Genomic DNA, 21226 nt, shown 5'->3' on the forward strand with positions numbered 1-21226 from the left:
AATTAAAAAAATTTAAAGTGTTCTGTGAATGGCAGCAGTGCCAAGCAAGCAACCTCCTGTGTACCCTGTGCAGCCACCGGGCATGGGACCTGGAAGATATAACAGATTTGATCACATCCACGTACAGGGGATACATCTCCCAGCACAGGATAGAGAGATTTTTGGGGGAGCATTAATGCCTTTTCACCTCATATATGTGCGCTTGTACCGCTCTCCATGCGTGTCCCTGGGACTGTCAGGTTTTTATTGCTGTCTGTGTGTCAAGGGTAGATTCCCCTTCTCTACTGACTCTGATGGCTATTGTCACAGTAACAGGAGGTGATGGGAAATCTACAATCTTTCTTGTTGTCCCCAGACCAGGAAGAGAGGGGACATCTTCCATTGGGAACACCTGTCTAAGCAGGGTTGTAGAGATTTCCTCTGCCTTCCTGTTCTGTCCCCACAAAGGAAATCTCCCCCAGATCTGAGAATAAAGTTGTGTACACTGACATACTATGACATAGAGCTCTCTACACACAGGACTGTGGAGGACGTTCCTCCAACATCACACAGAGGAGCCAGAGAACTACAAGTCCCAGCATAGATGTATACACAGCGCAGGGTGAGGGATGTGCACTCCCAGCATGTCCCCCTCCTACACCCTCCATGCTGGGACTTGTAGTCACACAGCCGGCGGGGACCTCCGACGTTTGCTCCGGGATAGGCTTTCTCCTGCGTGACGTGTTTCCGCTTCCGGTCCGTCTACTGCTCAGTGAAGATGGCGTCCTCTGTACCGGAGGCCGAGGATTCCGGGACTGACAGCGAACTGCTGGCCTGCTCCGCCCGGGATGTGGCGCTGGTAGGTGTCCCCTCCGTGTACCGGGGCCCCTGTGTATGAGCCAGGGCCCCACCATCACCACACCGACCTGTCCACACTGCTACCTTCTAGAAGGATCCAACTGCATCTCTGTCCTGTATACCAGCTGTCCTACCCACTGCACCACCTCTGTCCTGTGTGCCAGCTGTCTTACCCACTGCACCACATCTACTACCCACTTCTGTCCTGTGTGCCAGCTGTCCTACCCACTACACCACCTCTACTACCCACATCTGTCCTGTGTACCAGCTGTCCTACCCACTGAACCACCTCTGTCCTGCGTGCCAACTGTCCTACCCACTGCACCACCTCTACTACCCGCCTATGTCCTGCACGCCAGTTGTTCTACTCACTGCACCACCTCTACTACCCACCTCTCTCCTGTGTGCCACCTGTCTTACCCACTGCACCACCTCCACTACCCATCGCACCCCTCTGTCCTCTGTGCCACCTCTACTACCCACTGCACCACCTCTACTACCCACTGCACCTCACACCTCTCTCCTGTGTGCCACCTGTCCTACCCACTGCACCACCTCTCTATGCAGCTAGGTCACACAGCTCTGGGGCGGCTGCGGTACTCATTTTAAAAGGGGTCATGTTCGTCTTTGGTTCCAATTCAGGTGCCAGTTCAGGCAGAAATTCTGACCCGATTTGCACCTGAATTGGTGAACAGGGACTCACCGGACCCCCTGCTGTGACCTGCGACTGCAACATATGTGAATCCAGCCTAAAGCCTCGTACACACGATCAGATTTTCCGCTGGGAAATTTGTGATGACAGACCGTTGTCGGAAAATCTGACCATATGTACGCGCCATCGAACAATTGTCGAATTTTCCACGGACAAATGTTGGCTGGCAGGCTTTAAAACTTTCCGCGGACAAATGTCTGTTGTCAGAGCATGTGTACACAAGTCCGTCAGACAAAAGTCCAAAGTACAAACACTCATGCTCGGAAGCCAGGACCAGCAGCAGTCGGTCTTGTAAACTAGCGTTGATATAAGAGAATTAACATTTGTGATGCAGCAAATTCTGAAATCTCCAAATGCTGCGAAACATTCTCTTTAACCACTCGCCTACCAGGCCAATTCTGACATTTCTCCCCTAAATGTAAAAATCATAATTTTTTGCTAAAAAATTATATAGAATCCCCCAAACATTGTTTATGTTTTTTTTTTTTTTTTTAGCAAAAAATTATTCTAGAGAATAGAATGGCAGGCATTGCAACTTTTTATCTCGCACGGTATTTGCGCAGCAATTTTTCGAATGCGTTTTTTTTGGGGGGAAAAAATGTTTTTTGTGTTTAAAAAAAAAAAAAAGTAAAGTTAGCCCAATGTTTTTGCATAGTGTGAAAAATTGTTACGCCGAGTAATAGGGGTGCAACGGATCAAAAAACTCATGGATCGGATCATTCCTCGGATCAGAGTCACCGATCGGATCAGTTTTCGGATCAGCAAATAATAATTGAATTTGCACTGTAATATCGGCCGAGTATGGCTGGGTATCGCAGGGTATGGCTGGGTATCGCGGGGTATGGAGGGATGGCTGTCACAGAGCAGCGCTGTGGGCACTACAGATCCAGCCCACAGTGCTGCTGACACGATCTCTCCCCTCCACTGTACAGAGAGGGGAGAGAGGAACTGGCGTCATGACATGACGCTGGTTTGTTTACAAGTGATCGCTCCGTCATTTGACGGAGAGATCACATTGTAAACGGCCTGGGTGTAGAAAGATGGCCGCCACTCCGGAGCTAGGCCCAAGCCACGCTCCTGGAATGGTGCCAAACTTTGCTACTTAAAAATCCCCATAGGCGACGCTTTTAAATTTTTTTTACTGGTTACATGTTTGAGTTACAGAGGAGGTCTAGGGCTACAATTATTGCTCTTGCTCTAATGCTCACGGCGATACCTCACGTGTGGTTTGAACACCATTTTCATATGTGGGCGAGACTTACGTATGCGTTCCCTTCTGCGTGCAAGCTCACAGGGACAGGAGCGCTTTAAAAAAAAAAAATGTTTCATTGTTAATTTTATTTTAGCTTGACACTTCCCCCCCCCCCCCCCAAATTTTTTTTATCACCTTTATTTCTCTTACAAGGAATGTAAACATCTCTTGTAATAGGAATATGGCATGACAGGTGCTCTTTACAGTGAGATATGGAGCCAATAAGACCCCGCATCTCACCTCTAGGCTGGGAAGCCTGAAATAAAAAACAAAACAAAAAAACGCCCAGCTGAAGCGGCGCTGTTTTTTTTTAATACAGAGGCCGGGCGTGACGTCATAAAATCGAGCCGGGCCTCCGAACGATCATAGAGACTCCAGCGACCTTCTGGTCCGCCGGAAATCTCTATTCTGAACATCCGGGGTCGGTGGATCCTGTGTCCCCGCTCAAAGCCAAGGACGTAATTTGGCAGGAAGCGGTTAATGGGATAATAATGAAGCTGCTTTGCTGGTGATACTGATGGAGTTATTGCAAACGAATTTCAAAGGCTTTTTTTTTCTAGTGAGATCAAGAATAATATTATTATGCTTGGTTTTTATTTTTATTTTTTTTGGGCAAGTTCACAGCACCATTATCCCATCGTTTTTAAGATCAAAGATACAACTATGTTGGTGTCCCTTGTCAATGTTACATGGTATTTTTTTTTTATGTAATTGCCTACTCCCAAACTGTCATTTGAAGTAAACACATAACCAAGTATTATTCTACACAATTTTTTTTATTGTGCATTAAAAAAGAAAACTAAATTAGACAGGCTATCTGCCAATAGAACTTAACCAAAAAGTGCATTCTATGCATCCAAAATTATAGAAAATATACCAAATCAAATCATTATTATTCAACCAAAGAATAGAATAAAAGCCTCATGCATGTGTCCTGCTTCTTAATATAGGGGGTCAACAATGCCAAGAGTTGGTGAAAGCAGGGGTCAGTCATGCGGAGATAATTCCGAAAATCATCTGGATTATTCTCCTGGAGCTCCAGCAGTAAAGGCATATGACATAATTGGTCACGATGAATAAAGCAACCAATTTTTGGTACAAGAAATCCTCCTCCTGTTCCTGGACTGAACTTGGGTCAAAGCAATAATGCCAAGGCCAATAATAAATAACACGCTAGCTCCTCCGAGTCTGCAACATGGCTGGTTGACGAACGGCCGTTCACAAATGAAAAGCGCAAATCAACACTCACCAAACTTCTACTAACACGAAATTAGCAGAAGCCCAAAGGGTGGCACTAAAGAGCTGTAAAACCATGTAGTCCATCACTACGTTCGTGTTTGTTGGCCGACAATTCCTTGCCGTTTTGTATGCAAGACAAAATCCAGGCACACGCCTTCGGATAAGAGTCAGAGGTTTTGTCTGTGGAAAATCTGATCATGTGTACAAGGCTTTAGGCTCTTAAAAGCCTGGTACACATGGGCCAAATATCGGCTGGGATCGGTCGGCTCAACAGAAACCAGAGGACATTCGGTGTGTTCTGCCTGGGGACACAAAAACACAGTGAGGAGGTCATTGTACTAACATCACATAGTACAGTGGCTCCTCTCTAGCTCCTCCATGTTTTTTTTTTTTTTTCATTCAGCCCACTGGGTTGAATGAAGAAATACTTGGTGTACCAGGCTTAACTCTAAATTCATTGGATGATGGACTGCCCTGACTGCCCTTTTCACTGTCACATGACTGCCTTACTCATGCCCTCCCCCCTCTACCCCTATTAGGCGACTTAAACTTTTAATGTTTTTTTTTATTTTTTGCTCAAAAATTTCTTGGACCCCCCAAACATTATATATATTTTTTTAAGGTAAAGGCCCTAGAGATTAAATTGATGGGTGTTGCAATTTGCTATTTGCTCAGCGATTTTTGAAATAACGCACACAAAAAAAATAGATACATAACCCAATTTTTTAGTAAATATAAAAGATGATGTTTTACGCTGAGTAAATAGATACAAACATGTCACACTTTATTCTTGCCCGGTGCCCAGGGACCACATATCCTGGGCATTGAGCGATAGGAATTGAACATCCCTGAGGATCCAATCTGCAACCAACTACATACACGCATAGGATACAATGGGATTTATTTACTAAAGGTATATCCACTTTGCACTACAAATGCACTTGGAAGTGCCGTCGCTGTAGATCTGAGGGGGACATACAAGGAAAATCAAAAAACAGCATTTTTCTTGTACATGTTTGGATGATAAAACCAGCAGAGCTTCCCCTCATTTCCGATCTTCCTCTCGGATCTACAGCAAGTGCACTTCTAGTGTAAATTGGATTTGCCTTTAGTAAATCAACCCCATTGTATATCTAATTATACACACAGGATAGAATCTACAACCAATGATGTGCACACAGGATACCTTATAAATCCAATTATATACACACAGGATACAATCTGTTACCAACTACAACCCCAATTCCCAAAAAGTTGGGACGCTGTGTAAAATCTACATAAAAATAGAATGTAAAGACTTTTAAAAATGGGAAAAAAAAATGTATTTTAGTCAGAATAGAAAATAAAATACATATCAAATATTCAAACTGAGAAAATCTGCCGTTTTAAGGAAAACATAAGGTCATTTTGAAATTGATGGCAGCAACACATGTTTTGTGTTGAAAATAAATAGTGCAGATTGCACACTATACTCTTAGAGCATCTACTTTTTCATATCATTTTTTTTTTATGTATTTGCGTGTATTTTCGCGCAAACTTATTCTCGCGTTCTTCTGCAGATTGCAAATAATAGCCATTTGCGTGCACTTGCTCACATTTTGTGTGTGTATATAGGAGTCATTTACTGACCGAAAATGCAGATTCAATTTTTTATTTTTTTTTAATCTTTAGAATACGCAGCGCTTGTTTACACGCCTGTGTGCATAGGCACATTATAATAAATGGGCTGTACTTTAGCTCAGTAAAAAAAAATAAGATGTACTGAGCTTTTTCAAGCTGCAGTGTACAAGAGGCCTTACTCGTCTGATGAATAAACAACGATTTGTAATGCATGTTCTGTGGAAGGCGACGTGTCAGAAAAAGGACAATACCTATTTGTGGCATTTTTTGGTAATGTTAAAATTTATGACTAATTGAAATGATTGCATTTATTTTTGGACATCTAGAAGTGCAGTAAACAACTAGGTGGTGAAGGAAGACTTCTTAACTATAGTTACTGAAACTTAATAACTTATGTGACTTTTTGTGACCGTTTCGCATTTTTTTTTTTTTTTTTTCTGTTTTAGCTCCTCACTCAATAGTTTGAGCACAAAGCTTACAGACTTTGGGCCTGTTACAGTAAAACTTACTTTAAGGTCCCTTACTCACATGCCTGTCCAGCTGCAGAGCGTTTCTACCAGCATTTCAGTGCGCCCAGAAGGGACAGGTGCAGCAGGCAACGTGTCATAATCTATGTCTGCCTGCAGCTGGATGGAGCTAAATCCACAATATCTAAAACACAGGGAGGGACGTACTGCAGCGGGAAAGCCCTGTGTGCAAGGGACCTAACAATAATTGATAGTTTTATATTTACATTACTCGCATCACCTTGCATACAAAGAAAAAAAGGCTATAGATTCTGTAAGAGTGCCTGATTCAGAGCCTAATGTCAGCTGCTACATGCCTCATTCACACAACAAAATTGTTTAAGCTGCTGCAGGAATCCAGCAGATTTTTGAAGATGGACTCTCAGGCAGATGCGGATATTTGCAGCCACTGATCGCATGTACAAAACAGTGGCAAGCTGTCGGTGGCTTCAAATTTTCTCCAGTGTTCAGATTTGATCATATGTGGAGTGACCACTTGTGGTTAGGGACAGTTGATCGCTCCAAGGCAATGTAGCCTTGCAGTAGCTCTTCGCGTGAAACCCAACATTGCTTCCTGGGATGAGTGTAACATAGCAATCCCAGAAGGCAGTAAGTTACTGAATGTTTGCACAGAAATATGCAGCACATACGCAGAACAGAAATGGGGGGGGGGGGGGCTTATACGCAGAAATCTGTCACTAGTGTGCAGATGTTTTGCCGGTCTTTGTCCCCTTCTTCAAGGTCCAAGCAGTACTGAAAGCTTGTCCTGAAAAATTGTATCTTAGTGCAAATAAAAAAAATAAAAAAAGTATCACGGACAGTACTCAATTTTGGGTCCTGGCAAAGACCGGCAAAATATCTGCACATGTGTGACAGATTTCTGCGTATAAGCCCCCCCCCCATTTAGGGCCGGTTCACACTGCGGGCGATGCGAGGCGACACGACTTGCCTCGCCGCGATCTGACAAGTCGCCCCCGTTCTGTACAATGGAACCGTTCTGAGAGGAGCGACTCGAGACGCTCCGACTCAGAAAAAAGGTTCCTGTACTACTTTCGGGCGACCTCGGGGCGACTTGCATTGACTTCTATACAGAAGTCATTTGCAAGTTGCCGCTGAGGTCGCGGCAGGTCGCGGCGAGGCAAGTCGGTGTCGCCTCGCATCGCCCGCAGTGTGAACCGGCCCTTAGTGCAAATAAAAAAGTATCATGGACAGCACTCAATTTTCTCTGTCACAATTGCACTAATACGGCTACAATCACATTAAGTACCAGGACCCAAATAAATATAAGATGCCACCAGCGTATCTGCGCACACATGGAAGATACCTGAAATATTTTAAAAAATGGCAGAGTAGAAGAGGGGTGGAGAGGGAGATTTATTCAGAGATTGATTTCCACATTAAAAACCGCGTGTAATGCACGTCATGGCAATGCAATGGATTTTTAGGGGTTAACACAGGCGGTGAGGAGACCAAATAACCATTCTTTACAGCCTGTCAAACACCTCTGAAAAGTAGTCTACCAAGGATTGATTTTCAAAGAGCATTGTTATTGTAAACGTTTTCAAACAAAATAATTATCTTTATTGATACAGTTCTAATTGGATGTACTATTTTCTACAAAAATGCCAATAAAAAGAATGAAATACAAAGCTAAGTACCAGACCTAAAAAGCCAAAAACAATGCAACTTCTGACTTTTATTTATCATCCTCTTCCCCACAGCTTGCCCCATAGAGGGTTCTCTCACACAGCACGGAAGCCCCATAAATCACTCTCACCCGGACTTGGCCCTATGCTCAATCTCCTTCTGGCAGCCATATATATAGTTTTGGCAACCCTCTATAAATTACCACTATGCCTTACAAAATCCAGGCATAGCAGTTTTTTTGTTTAAGAGACCCTGTCACCAACACCATATCACCAACCTAAAAAATTGCAGTGAAAGTACAGGAAAATCAAGTAGCTTGCATGGTTTTTTGCAGAGTTTTTGTCCTTCCATAAATTAAAGTGGTTCTTTTCCTTAATGCATTCTCAGCATTAAGGTAAAAAACCTTCTGTGCACAGGATAACCCCCCCCCCCCCCCAGATACCGCTGGTGTATCTGCGCACACATTGAGGATTCTTGAATGTTGGTGATACCTGAGCTCAATCTTGATCCAGCTCTATGCAAAATGGAGAGTACTCAGAATGGTCCAGTGTTGAAAGTGGGGTCCCCCAAGGATCTGTCTTGGGACCAATCCTGTTTAATTTATTCATAAACGAGCTTGAGGATGGGATAATCGGCTCAATCTCAGTATTTGCGGATGATACTAAGCTAAGCAGGGCAATAACTTCTACGCAGGATGTGGAAACTTTGCAAGAACAAACAAATGGGGTGAACAATTACAGGGCAATTGAGGTTTAATGTTGAAAAATGTAAGGTAAGGCATTTGTGTGCCAAAAATATATGAATGCAAGTTACTCACTAGGGGGGAACCTCTGGGGGAATCTAGCATGGAAGAGGACCTGGGGGTCCTAGTAGATGATAGGCTCAGCAATGGCATGTAATGCCAAACTGCTGCAAGCAAAGCCAACAGAATATTGGCGTGCATTAAAAAGGGGATTCACTCTAGAGATAAAAAGATAATTCTCCCAATCTACAAGACTCTGGTCCGGCCACATCTGGATATGCTGTCCAGTTCTGGGCACCAGTCCTCAGGAAGGATTTGCTGGAGCAAGAGAGAGTCCAGAGAAGGCCAACAAAGCTAATAAAGGGACTGGAGGACCTCCGCTATGGGGAAAGACTACAAGCATTGAACCTATTCTCGCTTGAGAGGGGATATGATATCGATGTACAAATGCCGTACTGGTGACCCTAAAATAGGGTAAAATCTTTTCAGCGAAAGGGAATTTAAAAAGACACGTGGTCATTCACTAAAATTAGAAGAGACGCGGTTTAAGCTTAAACTGCGTAGAGGGTTCTTTACTGTCAGAGCAGTAAGGATGTGGAATTCTCTTCCACAAGCAGTGGTATTAGCAGGGAGCATCGATAATTTAAAAAAACTATTAGATGAGCATCTTAAATACCACAACCTACAGGGCTATGCGATGTACTATTGACATAAACACAGGTTAAACTGGATGGACTTTTTTCATCCTTACCGCTTATGTAACAAGAGCAGTGGCTCTCTCCTTTCTCTCTCTTAGAGAGTGTCAGTTGAGTGACCCCTCTGAATTTGCTGGGGCTGTTGACATCATATCTAAGATGGCTCGGCTCAGCAGCAGTCTTTGTGCTTTTTGATGTCTACTTAAAGCGGGAGTTCCGCCGTTTTTTTTTTTTTTTTTTTTTTTTTTTTAAAAGCCAGCAGCTACAAATACTGCAGCTGCTGACTTTTAAAATAAGGACACTTACCCGCCCAGCGAGCCCGCGATGTCGGCACCCAAAGCCGATCTCTCGATCGTCTCTCGGGTGCTGCCGCTGCCATCTTGGGTATGGGAATCAGGAAGTGGAGCCTTGCGGCTTCATTTCCCGGTTCCCTACTGCGCATGCGCGAGTCGCACTGCGCAATAAGGATGGTCCCCGCTGTCTCTGGGATCCGTGTGTTTCCCAGCAGACAGCGGGGGACCTGCAGAAAGGGGCGTAGATTCTGCAAATATCTATGCCGGAAGTGGGTGCAGATACCTGTACTGTACAGGTACCTGCACCCCCCTCCCCCCTGAAAGGTGCCAATTGTGGCGCCGGAGGGGGGGGGTTCCAATGAGCGGAAGCTCCACTTTAGGGTGGAGCTCCGCTTTAAGGGAAGTTTTTACAGGCAAATAACATGCATAAAATACAATGAAGGCACGTATAATTTTATGGGAATACTTTTATTAAAATGAACGGTCTGGCAACTGGGTCTCTGGAGCTGAACTCTCGGAATAAGAAACCATGTACCCTTGCACTGCCCCCCATGCAAGTGTTAAATGCTCATTTAGGGATTCAAGGATAAACTCTATTGCTTACCATATCCCTGGCCCTGGCAAACTCCAGCGCTGTTCTCAAGCTCGAGGCTGTGGGCAGTCCCTTGGCGTCATCACGTGCAGTGCAGGACTTATAACCCTGCATTGTAAGTGAGGGGGATAGCCTGTAACCACAGCCTAAAGTTCTTTAGAGAGGACTCTATGGAGGACAAGTCACAGGGATAAAGCAAGTAATACCGATTATCCCTGGCACCCCTATTCAACATTTGAAGTACAGGGGGGCCCTGTTACAAGCATTGATTTTGTATCATTCCCAGAGTTGAGGTTTAATCGCAAACCTTCACACCAGCCTCTTGTCAGATGTGCAGCTGATGAAGACTGCTGGAAAAGCAAGATGTGACTTCTCATGCTTTGTGTGTCATCTGACATGACACACAGCTCAGGGGAAACTGGGTGCTTTCTGCTTGCTTAAAAAATAAGTCTAGGTAAGTGAGCTCAAAGAGCAAAACATCCTGCTATCGTAGCATTTTCTCCAGTCTTCAGTGACCACCCTTACTTGAACAGCTACATTTAGGAAATACAGAGTGGCCACACACTGGTCATAATAGTCTATATGTGTCATAGCTGGGAGGAGGTGAACCAGGAAGCAAAACTCTGCTGCCATGATGAAGTGTTGCTTTCCCCCATTTCATATGTGTGTTTTCTTTTGTCTTTAATAGAAATGGCTCCAAGCAACTGATCTGCCTAAAGAAGTCTACCAACATCTCGCCCACTATGTCCCTCAAATATACTGCCGGCAGGCAGACCCAGTTACTGATCATGAAGAAATGCTAGCACAGCATGTCCTCCTGGGACCATTGGAGTGGTACGTGTGCGGAGAAGACCCAGCCATTGGGTTTCAAAAGTTGGAACAAGCAAATAAACCCTCCCAGCTCTGTGGTCGTGTGTTTAAAGTGGGTGAACCAACTTACTCCTGCAGGTAAGTTCTGTGCTCCAATTTACTTTCAAATAGGGGTGCATCAAATGGGTTTGTTGGAGCAGAAACCAAAAATGAAAAGTACATTAGGCTGAAAACAGATAACGAAATTGCCCGATACCGAAAATTACTGTTTTTAAAAAATATTTTTATACAGGAGATGGTCAGAGACTGCAGACATACAACAGGAGATCAATACAGCCTGCTAGTGCCCAGCAGCCTACCAGTGCCCATCATTTGCAGCCTGCCTATGCCTCACCAGTGCCCATCATGCAGCCTGCCTTAGTATGTCAGACAGGATCAGGACAGGGCAGTGTTAGCAAGGCAAAGCTAAGAAAAGTGCTTTTATCTATGGAGGAAAGCTGTCAGCACACAGCATTAAGGAGCAGCTTGCCGTTTTACGTGTTCTACGTCACCGCATTCTGAATGATCGGATTTTCTGACAACTTTGTGCGACCGTGTGTACGCTAGGCAAGTTCCAAGTTCCGCTAGGCCAAAATCCGTCAGAAAAAAATCAGACGGATTTTGTCGCCGGAAAGTCCTACCGTGTATACGGGGCATTACACGTGGTATCCCCATATTCATAGCAGAATGTGTTTTTTGGTGTAATTATAAGTATTACTATGCTGTTTGTTAGAAATAACTTGGCAAAATTACAACTTTGTGAAAAAATAAAAATTTTATTTCTTAATTTTTCAAAAAATTGTGACAAAATTACAACTTCAAAAAACTCACCATCTTACTAAATAGTCTGTACTTTCTACTTTCAAAGAAGGGATAATTTGGGGGTATTTCCCTGGCATTTTAGGGTCTCAAGAAATGAGAGAGGTCGTCAGTACATCAGGATTAATCAATTTTCATATATAGAGTGCATCCAGAAAGTATTCACAGTGCTTCACTATTTCCACATTCTGTTGTTACAGCCTTATTCCAAAATGGATTATATTATTTTCCACAAAATTCTACAAACAATACCCCATAATGACAACATGAAAAAAATAAAAACGAAAAAAATCACACGCACATAAGTATTCACAGCCTTTGCCATGACACTCAAAATTGAGCTCAAGTGCATCCTGTTTCCAGTGATCATCCTTGAGATGTTTCTACAACTTGATTGGAGTCCACCTGTGCTAAATTCAGTTGATTGGACATGATTTGGAAAGGCGCACACCTGTCTATAATAAGGTCCCACAGTTAACAGTGCATGTCGGAGCACAAACCAAGACATGAAGTCCTTGGAATTGTCTGTAGTCCTCTGAGACACAATTTTATCGAGGCACAAATCTGGTGAAGGGTACAGCATAATGTCCGCAGCGTTGAAGGTCCCAATGAGCACAGTGGCCTCCATCATTCGTAAATGGGGGAAGTTTGGAACACAAGGACTCTTCCTAGAGGTGTGCCGTCCGGTCAAACTGAGCGATCAGAGAAGAAGGGTCTTAGGGAGGTGACCAAGAACCTGATGGTCACTTGGACAGAGCTCCAGCATTTCTTTGTGTAGAGAGGAGAACCTTCCAGAAGAACAATCATCTCTGCAGCACTCCACCAGTCAGGCCTGTATGGTAGAGTGGCCAGACGGAAGCCACTCCTCTGTAAAAGGCACATGACAGCCCACCTGGAAGGACTCTGTGACCATGAGAAACAGAATTCTCTGGTCTGATGAAACAAAGATTGAACTCTTTGGCCTGAATGGCAAGCGTCATGTCTAAAGGAAACCAGGCACTGCTCATCACCTGGCCAATACCATCCCTACAGTGAAGCATGGTGGCGGCATCATGTTGTGGGGATTTTTTTCAGCGGCAGGTACTGGGAGACTAGTTAGGATCGAGGGAAACATGAATGCAGCAATGTACAGAGACATCCTTGGCGAAAACCTGCTGCAAAGTGCTCTGGACCTCAGACTGGGGTGAAGATTCACCTTCCAACAGGACAACGACCCTAAGCACACAGCCAAGATACCAAAGGAGTAGCTATGAGAATGTCCTTAAATGGCCCATCCAGATCCCAGACTGGAACCCAATTGAACATCTCTGGAGAGATCTGAAAATAGCTGTGCACCAACGCTCCCCATCCACCTCATGGAAGCTTGAGAGGTCCTGCAAAGAAAAATGGGAGAAACTGACCGAAAATAGGTGTGCAAAGCTTGTAGCATCATTCACAAAAAGACTTGAGGCTGTGATTGGAGCCAAAGGAGCTTCACCAAAGTATTGAGCAAAGACTGTGATACTTATGTGCATGGGATTTTTTTTTTTTTTTAGTCTTTTAATAATTTGCAAAGATTTCAAACAAACTTCTTTCATGTTGTCATTAGGGGGTACAATGAATTTAATCCATTTTGGAATAAGGCAGTAACATAACAAAATGTGAAAAAAGTGAAGTGCTGTGAATACTTTCCGGATGCAGTGTCTGTATGTATGTATATAATTTTTTTTTTTTCAAAATTTATAATAAACACTTTTTTTTTCTTAGTTTCTATTTTTTCATTTATATTGCAAAAAAACAAACAGTAGTGATAAAATACCCACAAAAGATAGCTTTATTTAACTGAAAAAATTATAAAAATGTAATTTTGGGTGTTGCGTGCCTGAGTCATTTTCATTCAAGATGTGACCGCACTGAAAAATAAATGGCCTGGGCAGGTAAGGGGTGAAAATGTCCGGTCTGCAGGTGGTTAAAATATCTAAGATGTTTTCAGCTCGATGCAGCAGCAGTGCAAGTTAATATCATTTATTTTTAGCCTTCTTTATAGCCTGGCCTTTCACTCGGCCTGGTTGTTCTTAATTTACTTCAGAGCGCAGTTCCAATCAAAAGATTCAACTATTTAATTGACTATGCCATCCAACAAACACTGCAGCTATGCTGAAGATGGTGCGTGGTTCATTACCCTGTGTCACCTCACCAGTATGAAAAATCTCGACTAGCTGTCTCCTTAAAAAAAAAAAAAAAAAGAGTTGTATACTTCAATCTTTTTCATAGCTCCTGGTGCCATTACTACCTGACACTTCTGGGTCTGTCAGACAGAACGTCTCCTGCAGGGCACTTAATTTCTCTCGCAGGCTACCACCTCACTACAGAATAGTGATATAGGGCTGGTGGACAGGATCACAGTGCCCAGCAGGGGGCATGCTATCCAAAGCGTCTGGAAGTGATAGGTGCATCTGAAGCTCTGCAAGAGAGAGTTTATCTTCACTGGAATGGGAGGTTTCAAACTTATTCTTATAGGAGTGCTGGTCGAATTCTTCTTTAGTTAAATTGGAGTTTCGCTTAAAAAAAAAAAAAAATTAAGTCAGCAGCTACAAACACTGCAGCTGCTGACTTTTAATAATCAGACACTTAACCTGTCCCAGGGTCCAGCAATGCGGGGGAACAAAGCCCCGCTCCTCTCCCCCTCCTCTCTGCAGTGCCTGCTATGTTAATGTGGGTGCCCGGCTGTGGCATCACCTGTGACCTGTCCCAGATGATTGCTGAGAGGGAGGGAGGAGGGGTGATCTCCCTTGCGGTGGGAGCTGGGACCATCTAAAAAAGGGTATCCGCTCTCCCCCCCCCCAAAAAAATGACATGCCAAATGTAGCATGTCGGGGATCACCTTCCCTTAAAGCAAAAGTTCCATTTTTGGGTGGAACTCCACTTTAAAGTGGTTGTAAATCCTTACATATACCCAGGGAAGTGACTGGCTTGAAGTGATACACAGAGATGGAACAAATCCTCCTACATAAGTTGTACCTGTTGTATCTGCAGTCTTCTTGTCCCAACATCAGTTCAAAGTGCAGAATTTATAAAGCTTGTCTGAGTGGTCAGAAAAAAAAGGAGTAGGAAGCTGAAATTACATTCTGCAGATCTCAGTGTGGAGAGCTTTTCAGAAGGGACTTGTGCAGATAACAGAGGAACAGGCAGCGGACGGAAAAAGCACGTTAAAACTGCACTACAATGGAAAGTGACAGAAATAAACAAATTTTATCGCGGCAAATCTGTGCCTCAAACACCTGCCAGAGTGTTTGCAAAGCGTTACTATAGACTTGAATGGGAGGTGTTAAAAGGCTTCAAACGCCCGCTGACTCGACATGAGGCTTCAATTTTGAAAAGAAGCTACACTAACACTTCATGTTTTGATAATGTGAACAGCAAAATGGTGCAGTCTATTGTATTGTGTGCATAAGAGTTTTGCTTTTAAAGAGGAAGTAAATGCAAATTATTTTTTTTTTAAAGCGCACCCTGTAAGGCAAAGGCATAATGAGCTAGTATGCATAGCATACTAGCTCATTATGAATAACTTACCTGAGAACGAAGCCCCGGAAGCAGTCCTCCGTCTTCCTCTTCCCCGCTGCCATGTATCCCAGAGCGACTTCCGGGTCTTGCTGCGCCGGAGCCGCGATGATGTCACTCCCGCGCATGCGCACAGGAGCCGACACTCGCGGCATATCACCGCGATCTGTGGCCTGCCCCAGTGCACCTCCGCGCCGCTGTCTACGGGTAAATATCTCCTAAACCTTATAGGTTTAGGAGATATTTCTTGGACCTACAGGTAAGCCTTAATCTAGGCTTACCTCTAGGTCAAAGTTGGTTGTAAGGGTTTACAACCACTTTAAAGAGGAAGTAAACCCTGATGGGTTTACTTCCTCTTTTTTTCCCTGCAAAGGTAAAGCATAATGGACTACTATGCATCGCATAGTAGCTCATTATGTGTCACTTACCTGACACAGGAGCCAGCGAAGTCGCCGCTGTCCCCTGTAGTCCGCCGCATCCATCTTGCTGGTGGCGTCTCGCAGCTCCGACGAATGACAGCGGCGAAGCCGCGATGACGTCACTCCCGCACATGCGCACGGGAGTCGCGTCTCGCAGCTCCGCCGCTGCCATTCAGCGAAGCCGCGATGACGTCACTCCCGCGCATGCGCACGGGAGTCGACAAATTAGGCAGATCCATTCTTGGACTTGCCGCATTTAGTGCGCCTGCGTGCCGCTGTCTACGGCGCATGCGCCGTAGACAGCGGTGCCCATTTTCGGGCAAATATCTCCTAAACCATATAGGTTTAGGAGATATTGCTTGGACCTACAGGTAAGCCTTAATCTAGGCTTACCTGTAGGTCAAAGTGGTTTGAAAGGGTTTACTTCCTCTTTAATGCCAGGTGATGTGGATAGAGACCAGTACACACTATAGAAGGATAAACTTAGTTCATATTTCATGTCAACCACTTTACCTACAGCCGGATTTTACAGATCCCCTCACATGAGTTGTGGGTAGGTCTTCCTCCTAAACCAGCGGTTCTCAACTCCTATCCTCAGGACTAGGGTTGAGCTCCGGCATGTTCGCATGGACCACATGCTGAGCCCGCCAGGAAGTCGGCGCAGCGCTGCGCTAATCACAGGCAGTGAAACATTTCCCGATATCTGCAGCCGTACATTGGGAAATGTCTCACTGCCTGTGATTAGAACAGCGCTGCACCGACTTCCTGGCGGGCTCAGCACGTGGTTCATGCAAACATGCCTGAGGTCATCCCTATTCAGGACCCACTCACAGGCCGGGTTTGCAAGATAATTGAAAAACATCACAGGTGATATAATTTGCTGCTCAGTGATTGCAGTATTCTAGTCTGCATCTCCCCAAGGTAATACATAAAATCTGACCTTTTAGTGGGTCCTGAGGACAGGGTTGAGAAGCACTGTTCTAAACTCTGTCTTCTCTATCTGTACTAGTATTCTTTCTCTATACCAGTGTTCCTGAACTCCAGTCCTCAAGGTGCACCAACAGGTCATGTTTTCACGCTATCCATTATTTTGCACAGGTGATTTGATCAGTTTTACTGCTTTAGTAATTACCACAGCCGTTTCTTCTTGGGGACATCCTGAAAACATGACCTGTTGGGGTGCCCTGAGGACTGGAGTTTTGCATCTGATCGATGTCTGTTAGAAGCACGTTATTATAGACTGTGACACGCAGAAACCCTGATATGTCAGACTGCAGGAAACGTAGAGTGGGTGTATTTGGGGACACCTCTTCTGTATTACAAGCAGGTAGACAAAAGAAGATTCCACTTCACCAGATGCCTATGGTTGTAGGATGGATTCATAACATGACAGAGCTATGCCTGAGAGAAAAAAAAAGAAAGCCTTGAGCAGCTAGGTTGTGTCCTAGTATGGTTTTCATGTACGATTTGCACTGCCTGTCTTCTGAGGCTGCTGTGAGCTGCATTATGCATAGGTTACACATGCATTTAGGTTAGAGTATCTTCCAGCAGCCTCTCCTGAACCATAAGAGGTTCCTGTAAGTACAGTATCAGGTGCCAGATCATTAAGGTCCAAGGAAGTACCAGGAGGACACTGCAAAGTGAAGTATGAGAAGAGGAACATGAAGATTGCTAAATGTGAATAAGAACATTATGAATGCAGTAGATATGCCAGATGTGAAGAAAGTGAAAAGGCAGAACTCGGGCTGCCTTGTTTGCAAACAGGAAACAAACCCTGAGTGACTCTTAACGTGACCTGGTTTACAGCAACTACTCCCCAGTGCTTCCCGCCACATCACCTTATCTAGTCCTGAGCATCTTAATAGTAGCATCCCCAAAAATAGCTTCTCTAGAGATCTGGTTACCTTCTGCGCTGCTCTGTGCCCTCGCCTTACACTCTGCCTTTTGTCAGCAAGGTCACCACAGTGGACTGGGGTCTCATCTGCCCAGCTCTGTTATGGCAGGAAGTTAAAAGTAATCTTTGATCAAAACTAAGAATGATACAATACAGTTTGCTGAACTCCTTGAAATATAGTTAGGCTCCATTTTCACTTGTGCGACATGTCATGCGACTTTGGACACATAAAGTCACATAGCAAGTCTCAGCCCATTGCATGTAATGGCACTCGTTCAAATCGGTGTGACTTAGAAAAGATCCCTGCGCTACTTTGATGCGACTTTTGGTCTGAGTTAGTGCCAAAGTGTAAAGTCTGATCAAGTTGTGCTGCAAAGTCGCACTGAAAATTGTGCGACTTTGGAGTCGTGCGAGTGTCGGTGAAGCCTTACAGTTTTCGTTGTATTTATTTTAAAGATGAGATCTAGGTTTGGTAACTTTACATATACCATACCTTTTTGGGATCTCGCTGGAAATGACTGTAGTAGACACAGCTAGTCCAGTGATCTCCACTAGCTTTCAGGCCCTTTGCCGAGGGGCTGACCTGCTACATTGTGAACAAAGGAAGTCTCACTGAGTGCCATTCAGAAAATACTTAGCGTTTTTTTTTCTCAACAAATGCCTAGCATTTCCTGATTGGGCACGGTGGAGTGCGACACCACTGCCCTGCCTCTTCACCTCATCCTATCCTAGAATGCCTTGCATTCTTTTGGAAAATGCAAAGCGACGGGGTCTGGAAGCTAATGGAGATCACTGCAGTAGTGGTTTCTACTACAGCGACTTTTAGCTTCTGGAAGACCCCATATTGGAATGGAAAATGCTGAGTTGCACTGGTCCAAGCTGGACAAATGTAAATATGTAAACTTTTCCATACCTGGAATGCCTCTCTAAGGCTACTGTCACACTGAGGAGTTTTTGAAGCACCTTTGTGTTGAAACGAAAGTGCCTGAATACCGCAAGGAAGATGCTTTCCCTTAAATTAGGGGCAGTGCGCGTCTGTTTTGGAGCATGTTTGGTGACTTAAAAAAAAAAAAACATTTAAAAACTTGCCTTCCCATTGAAAGCAGTGGAAAACATGGTAAAAAAAGGGACCCACAATGCATTTTTCGTACATTTTGAGTCACATTTCCCTTTAAAAAAACTCACCGCAAACAAGGTAAAATCATGGCAAAATCGCTGCAAATTTTTGCAGCAGATCAGTGTGAAAGTAGCCTAGAGAGATATATATAAAAACATTTTTTTTGTTTTTGTCTTTTGCTATCTATATATACAATCTCTTTATTTTACATACAGACATGGGTTAGTTAATCTTACACTACATATTTCCTAAGCAATAAGAATTATGAGCAAGGAATTTAGTAATCCATATAAAGGCTTTTAAAAAAAGAATGAACACTATAAATAAAAAAAAATGTAACTTATTTTTTCTTTTGGTCCTGGCAAATTGCAATAAATTTATAAACAGCTATGCTTTCCTCTTCAAATGTGTATTGTTTTAAAGTATCAGTCCATTAAATTAGGATTTATTAATCAGTTTTTGGTAGACACTATAGAGCTAATCCACCATATTCTGATGTTTCTGGTGGAGTCCAGTGATATCACTGCACTGGAATTCCCAGGCCTGCATACCTAGCATGCTCATTATAAGGTGTCCTTCCGTGTGTGTGTGTGTGTGTGTGTGTGTGTGTGTGTGTGCGCTCCTTCCTTTTTTTTTTTTTTTTTTTTTAAATATGCAACGTAAGAAATAGAAACGCGATCGCTATCAAGATGGGTGTTAACATAAGCTGTATCCCCCACTGGAAAAATGAAGACTTCTTAATGCCAGTTGATGAACTTTTTAGCTTCAAATCAATAATTTGAAATGCTCTGATATAAGGGACAGTTAGGTCCATATATATTTGGACACAAGCACAATTTTCTTACTTTTGCCTCTGTATGCCACCAGAATTAAATTAAAACGAAACAATCCAAATTATTATTATACAGCATTTATATGGCGCCAACAGTTTGAGCAGCGCTTTACAACACAAGGGCAGAGAGTACAGATACAATACAAATCAATACAGGAGAAATCTGAGGGCCCTGCTCGTTAGAGCTTACAATCTAGGAGGGAGGGTCAAGTGATACAAAAGGTAATAAATGTGGGTGATGATCTGATGGAGAAAATAAAAGTACAGATTTTAGGTGGGGGCTGGATAGGCTCCTCTGAAGAGAAGGGTTTTCAGGGATTCAGAGTAGGAGATAGTTGGACAGATTGGGGTAGGGAGTTCCAGAGGTTGGGAGAGGCTCTGGAAAAGTCCTGGAGGTGAGCATGGGAGGAGGTGATGAGGGAACTAGAGAGCAGTAAGTCTTGGGTGGAACGAAGGGAACGAGTAGGTTGGTGTTTTGAGACTAGGTTAGTGATGTAGGTGGGGGCCGAGTTGAATTGGAATGAATTTGAAGTGCAGACTTTCAGCTTTAATTCAAGGGGTTGAACATAAATATCAAGTACAAGTGTTAGGAACTGAAAGCATTTTAATACACAGTCCCCTCATTTTTAGGAGCTCAAATGTTATTGGACAAATATAATCATAAATGTTCATTTTTAATATTTTGTTGAGAGTCTTTTACTGGCAATGACTGTCTGAAGTCTGGAACCCATGGAGATTTCCAAATACTGGGTTTCTTCCATTCTGATACTTTGCCAGACTCTAAGGCTCAGTTCACACAGGGGCGACACGACTTCAGGACGACTTTGTGAGGCAACTTGGAGACGACTTGAACACGACTTTTAGACACGACCTGGGGCGACTTACAAGTCGCCCCAGGCCAGGCGACTTTTGCCATGGCCAATCAGAGAATGAGCTCTGAAGAGGGAACTCCATGCCAAATTTCTGAAAAAAAATTTGGCGTGAGTTCCCCCTCCGAGAGCATACCAGGCCCTTAGGTCTGGTATGGATTCCAAGGGGAACCCCCTACGCCGAAAAAAACGGCGTGGGGGTCCCCCCCAGATCCACACCAGACCCTTATCCGAGCACGCTACCCGGCCGGCCAGGAAAGGGGGTGGGGGCGAGCGGGCGCCCCACCCTCCTGAGCCGTACCAGGCCGCGTGCCCTCAACATGGGGGGGTGCCTTGGGGGAGGGGGGGGCGTCCGCCCCCCCACCCCAAAGCACCTTGTCCCCCATGTTGATGAGGACAAGGGCCTCTTCCCGACAACCCTGGCCATTGGTTGTCGGGGTCTGCGGGCGGGGGGCTTATCGGAATCCGGGAGCCCCCTTTAATAAGGGGACCCCCGGATACCGGCCCCCCACCCTATGTGAATGAGTATGGGGTACAATGTACCCCTACCCATTCACCTGTAAAATAAAAGTACAAAAAAAACACAACACACGAGATAAAATACTTTATTGCACAGCTCCGGGGGTCTTCCGTCTTCGGGGGTCTTCTCGCCGGACTCCTCCGCTATCTTCTTGTAGCTCTTTTACTAGCAGAGGAGCCCGGCATTCTTCTTCGTCACCGCGGCCTCTTCTTCCGACTTTGGGGGTCTTGTC

General features: G+C 44.3%; 1 protein-coding gene across 2 annotated transcripts in view; it reads left to right on the forward strand.

Moving 5' to 3' along the window:
* Positions 1–709: 709 nt before the first annotated feature.
* UBR2 (ubiquitin protein ligase E3 component n-recognin 2) overlaps positions 710–21226 on the forward strand; it is a 128144-nt gene continuing 107627 nt past the window's right edge. For both annotated transcript variants that reach the window (XM_077485711.1, XM_077485710.1), the window contains exons 1-2: positions 710–838; positions 10824–11083. In XM_077485711.1, coding sequence (XP_077341837.1) covers positions 758–838; positions 10824–11083 — 341 coding nt within the window. In that variant the 5' untranslated portion in view covers positions 710–757. The remainder of the gene's footprint in view (positions 839–10823; positions 11084–21226) is intronic.

The sequence above is a fragment of the Lithobates pipiens genome, unplaced genomic scaffold (genome assembly GCF_037356315.1).
Source record: "Lithobates pipiens isolate NorthernLeopardFrog02 unplaced genomic scaffold, aLitPip1_a1.2 Scaffold_18, whole genome shotgun sequence".
NCBI lineage: Eukaryota > Metazoa > Chordata > Amphibia > Anura > Ranidae > Lithobates > Lithobates pipiens.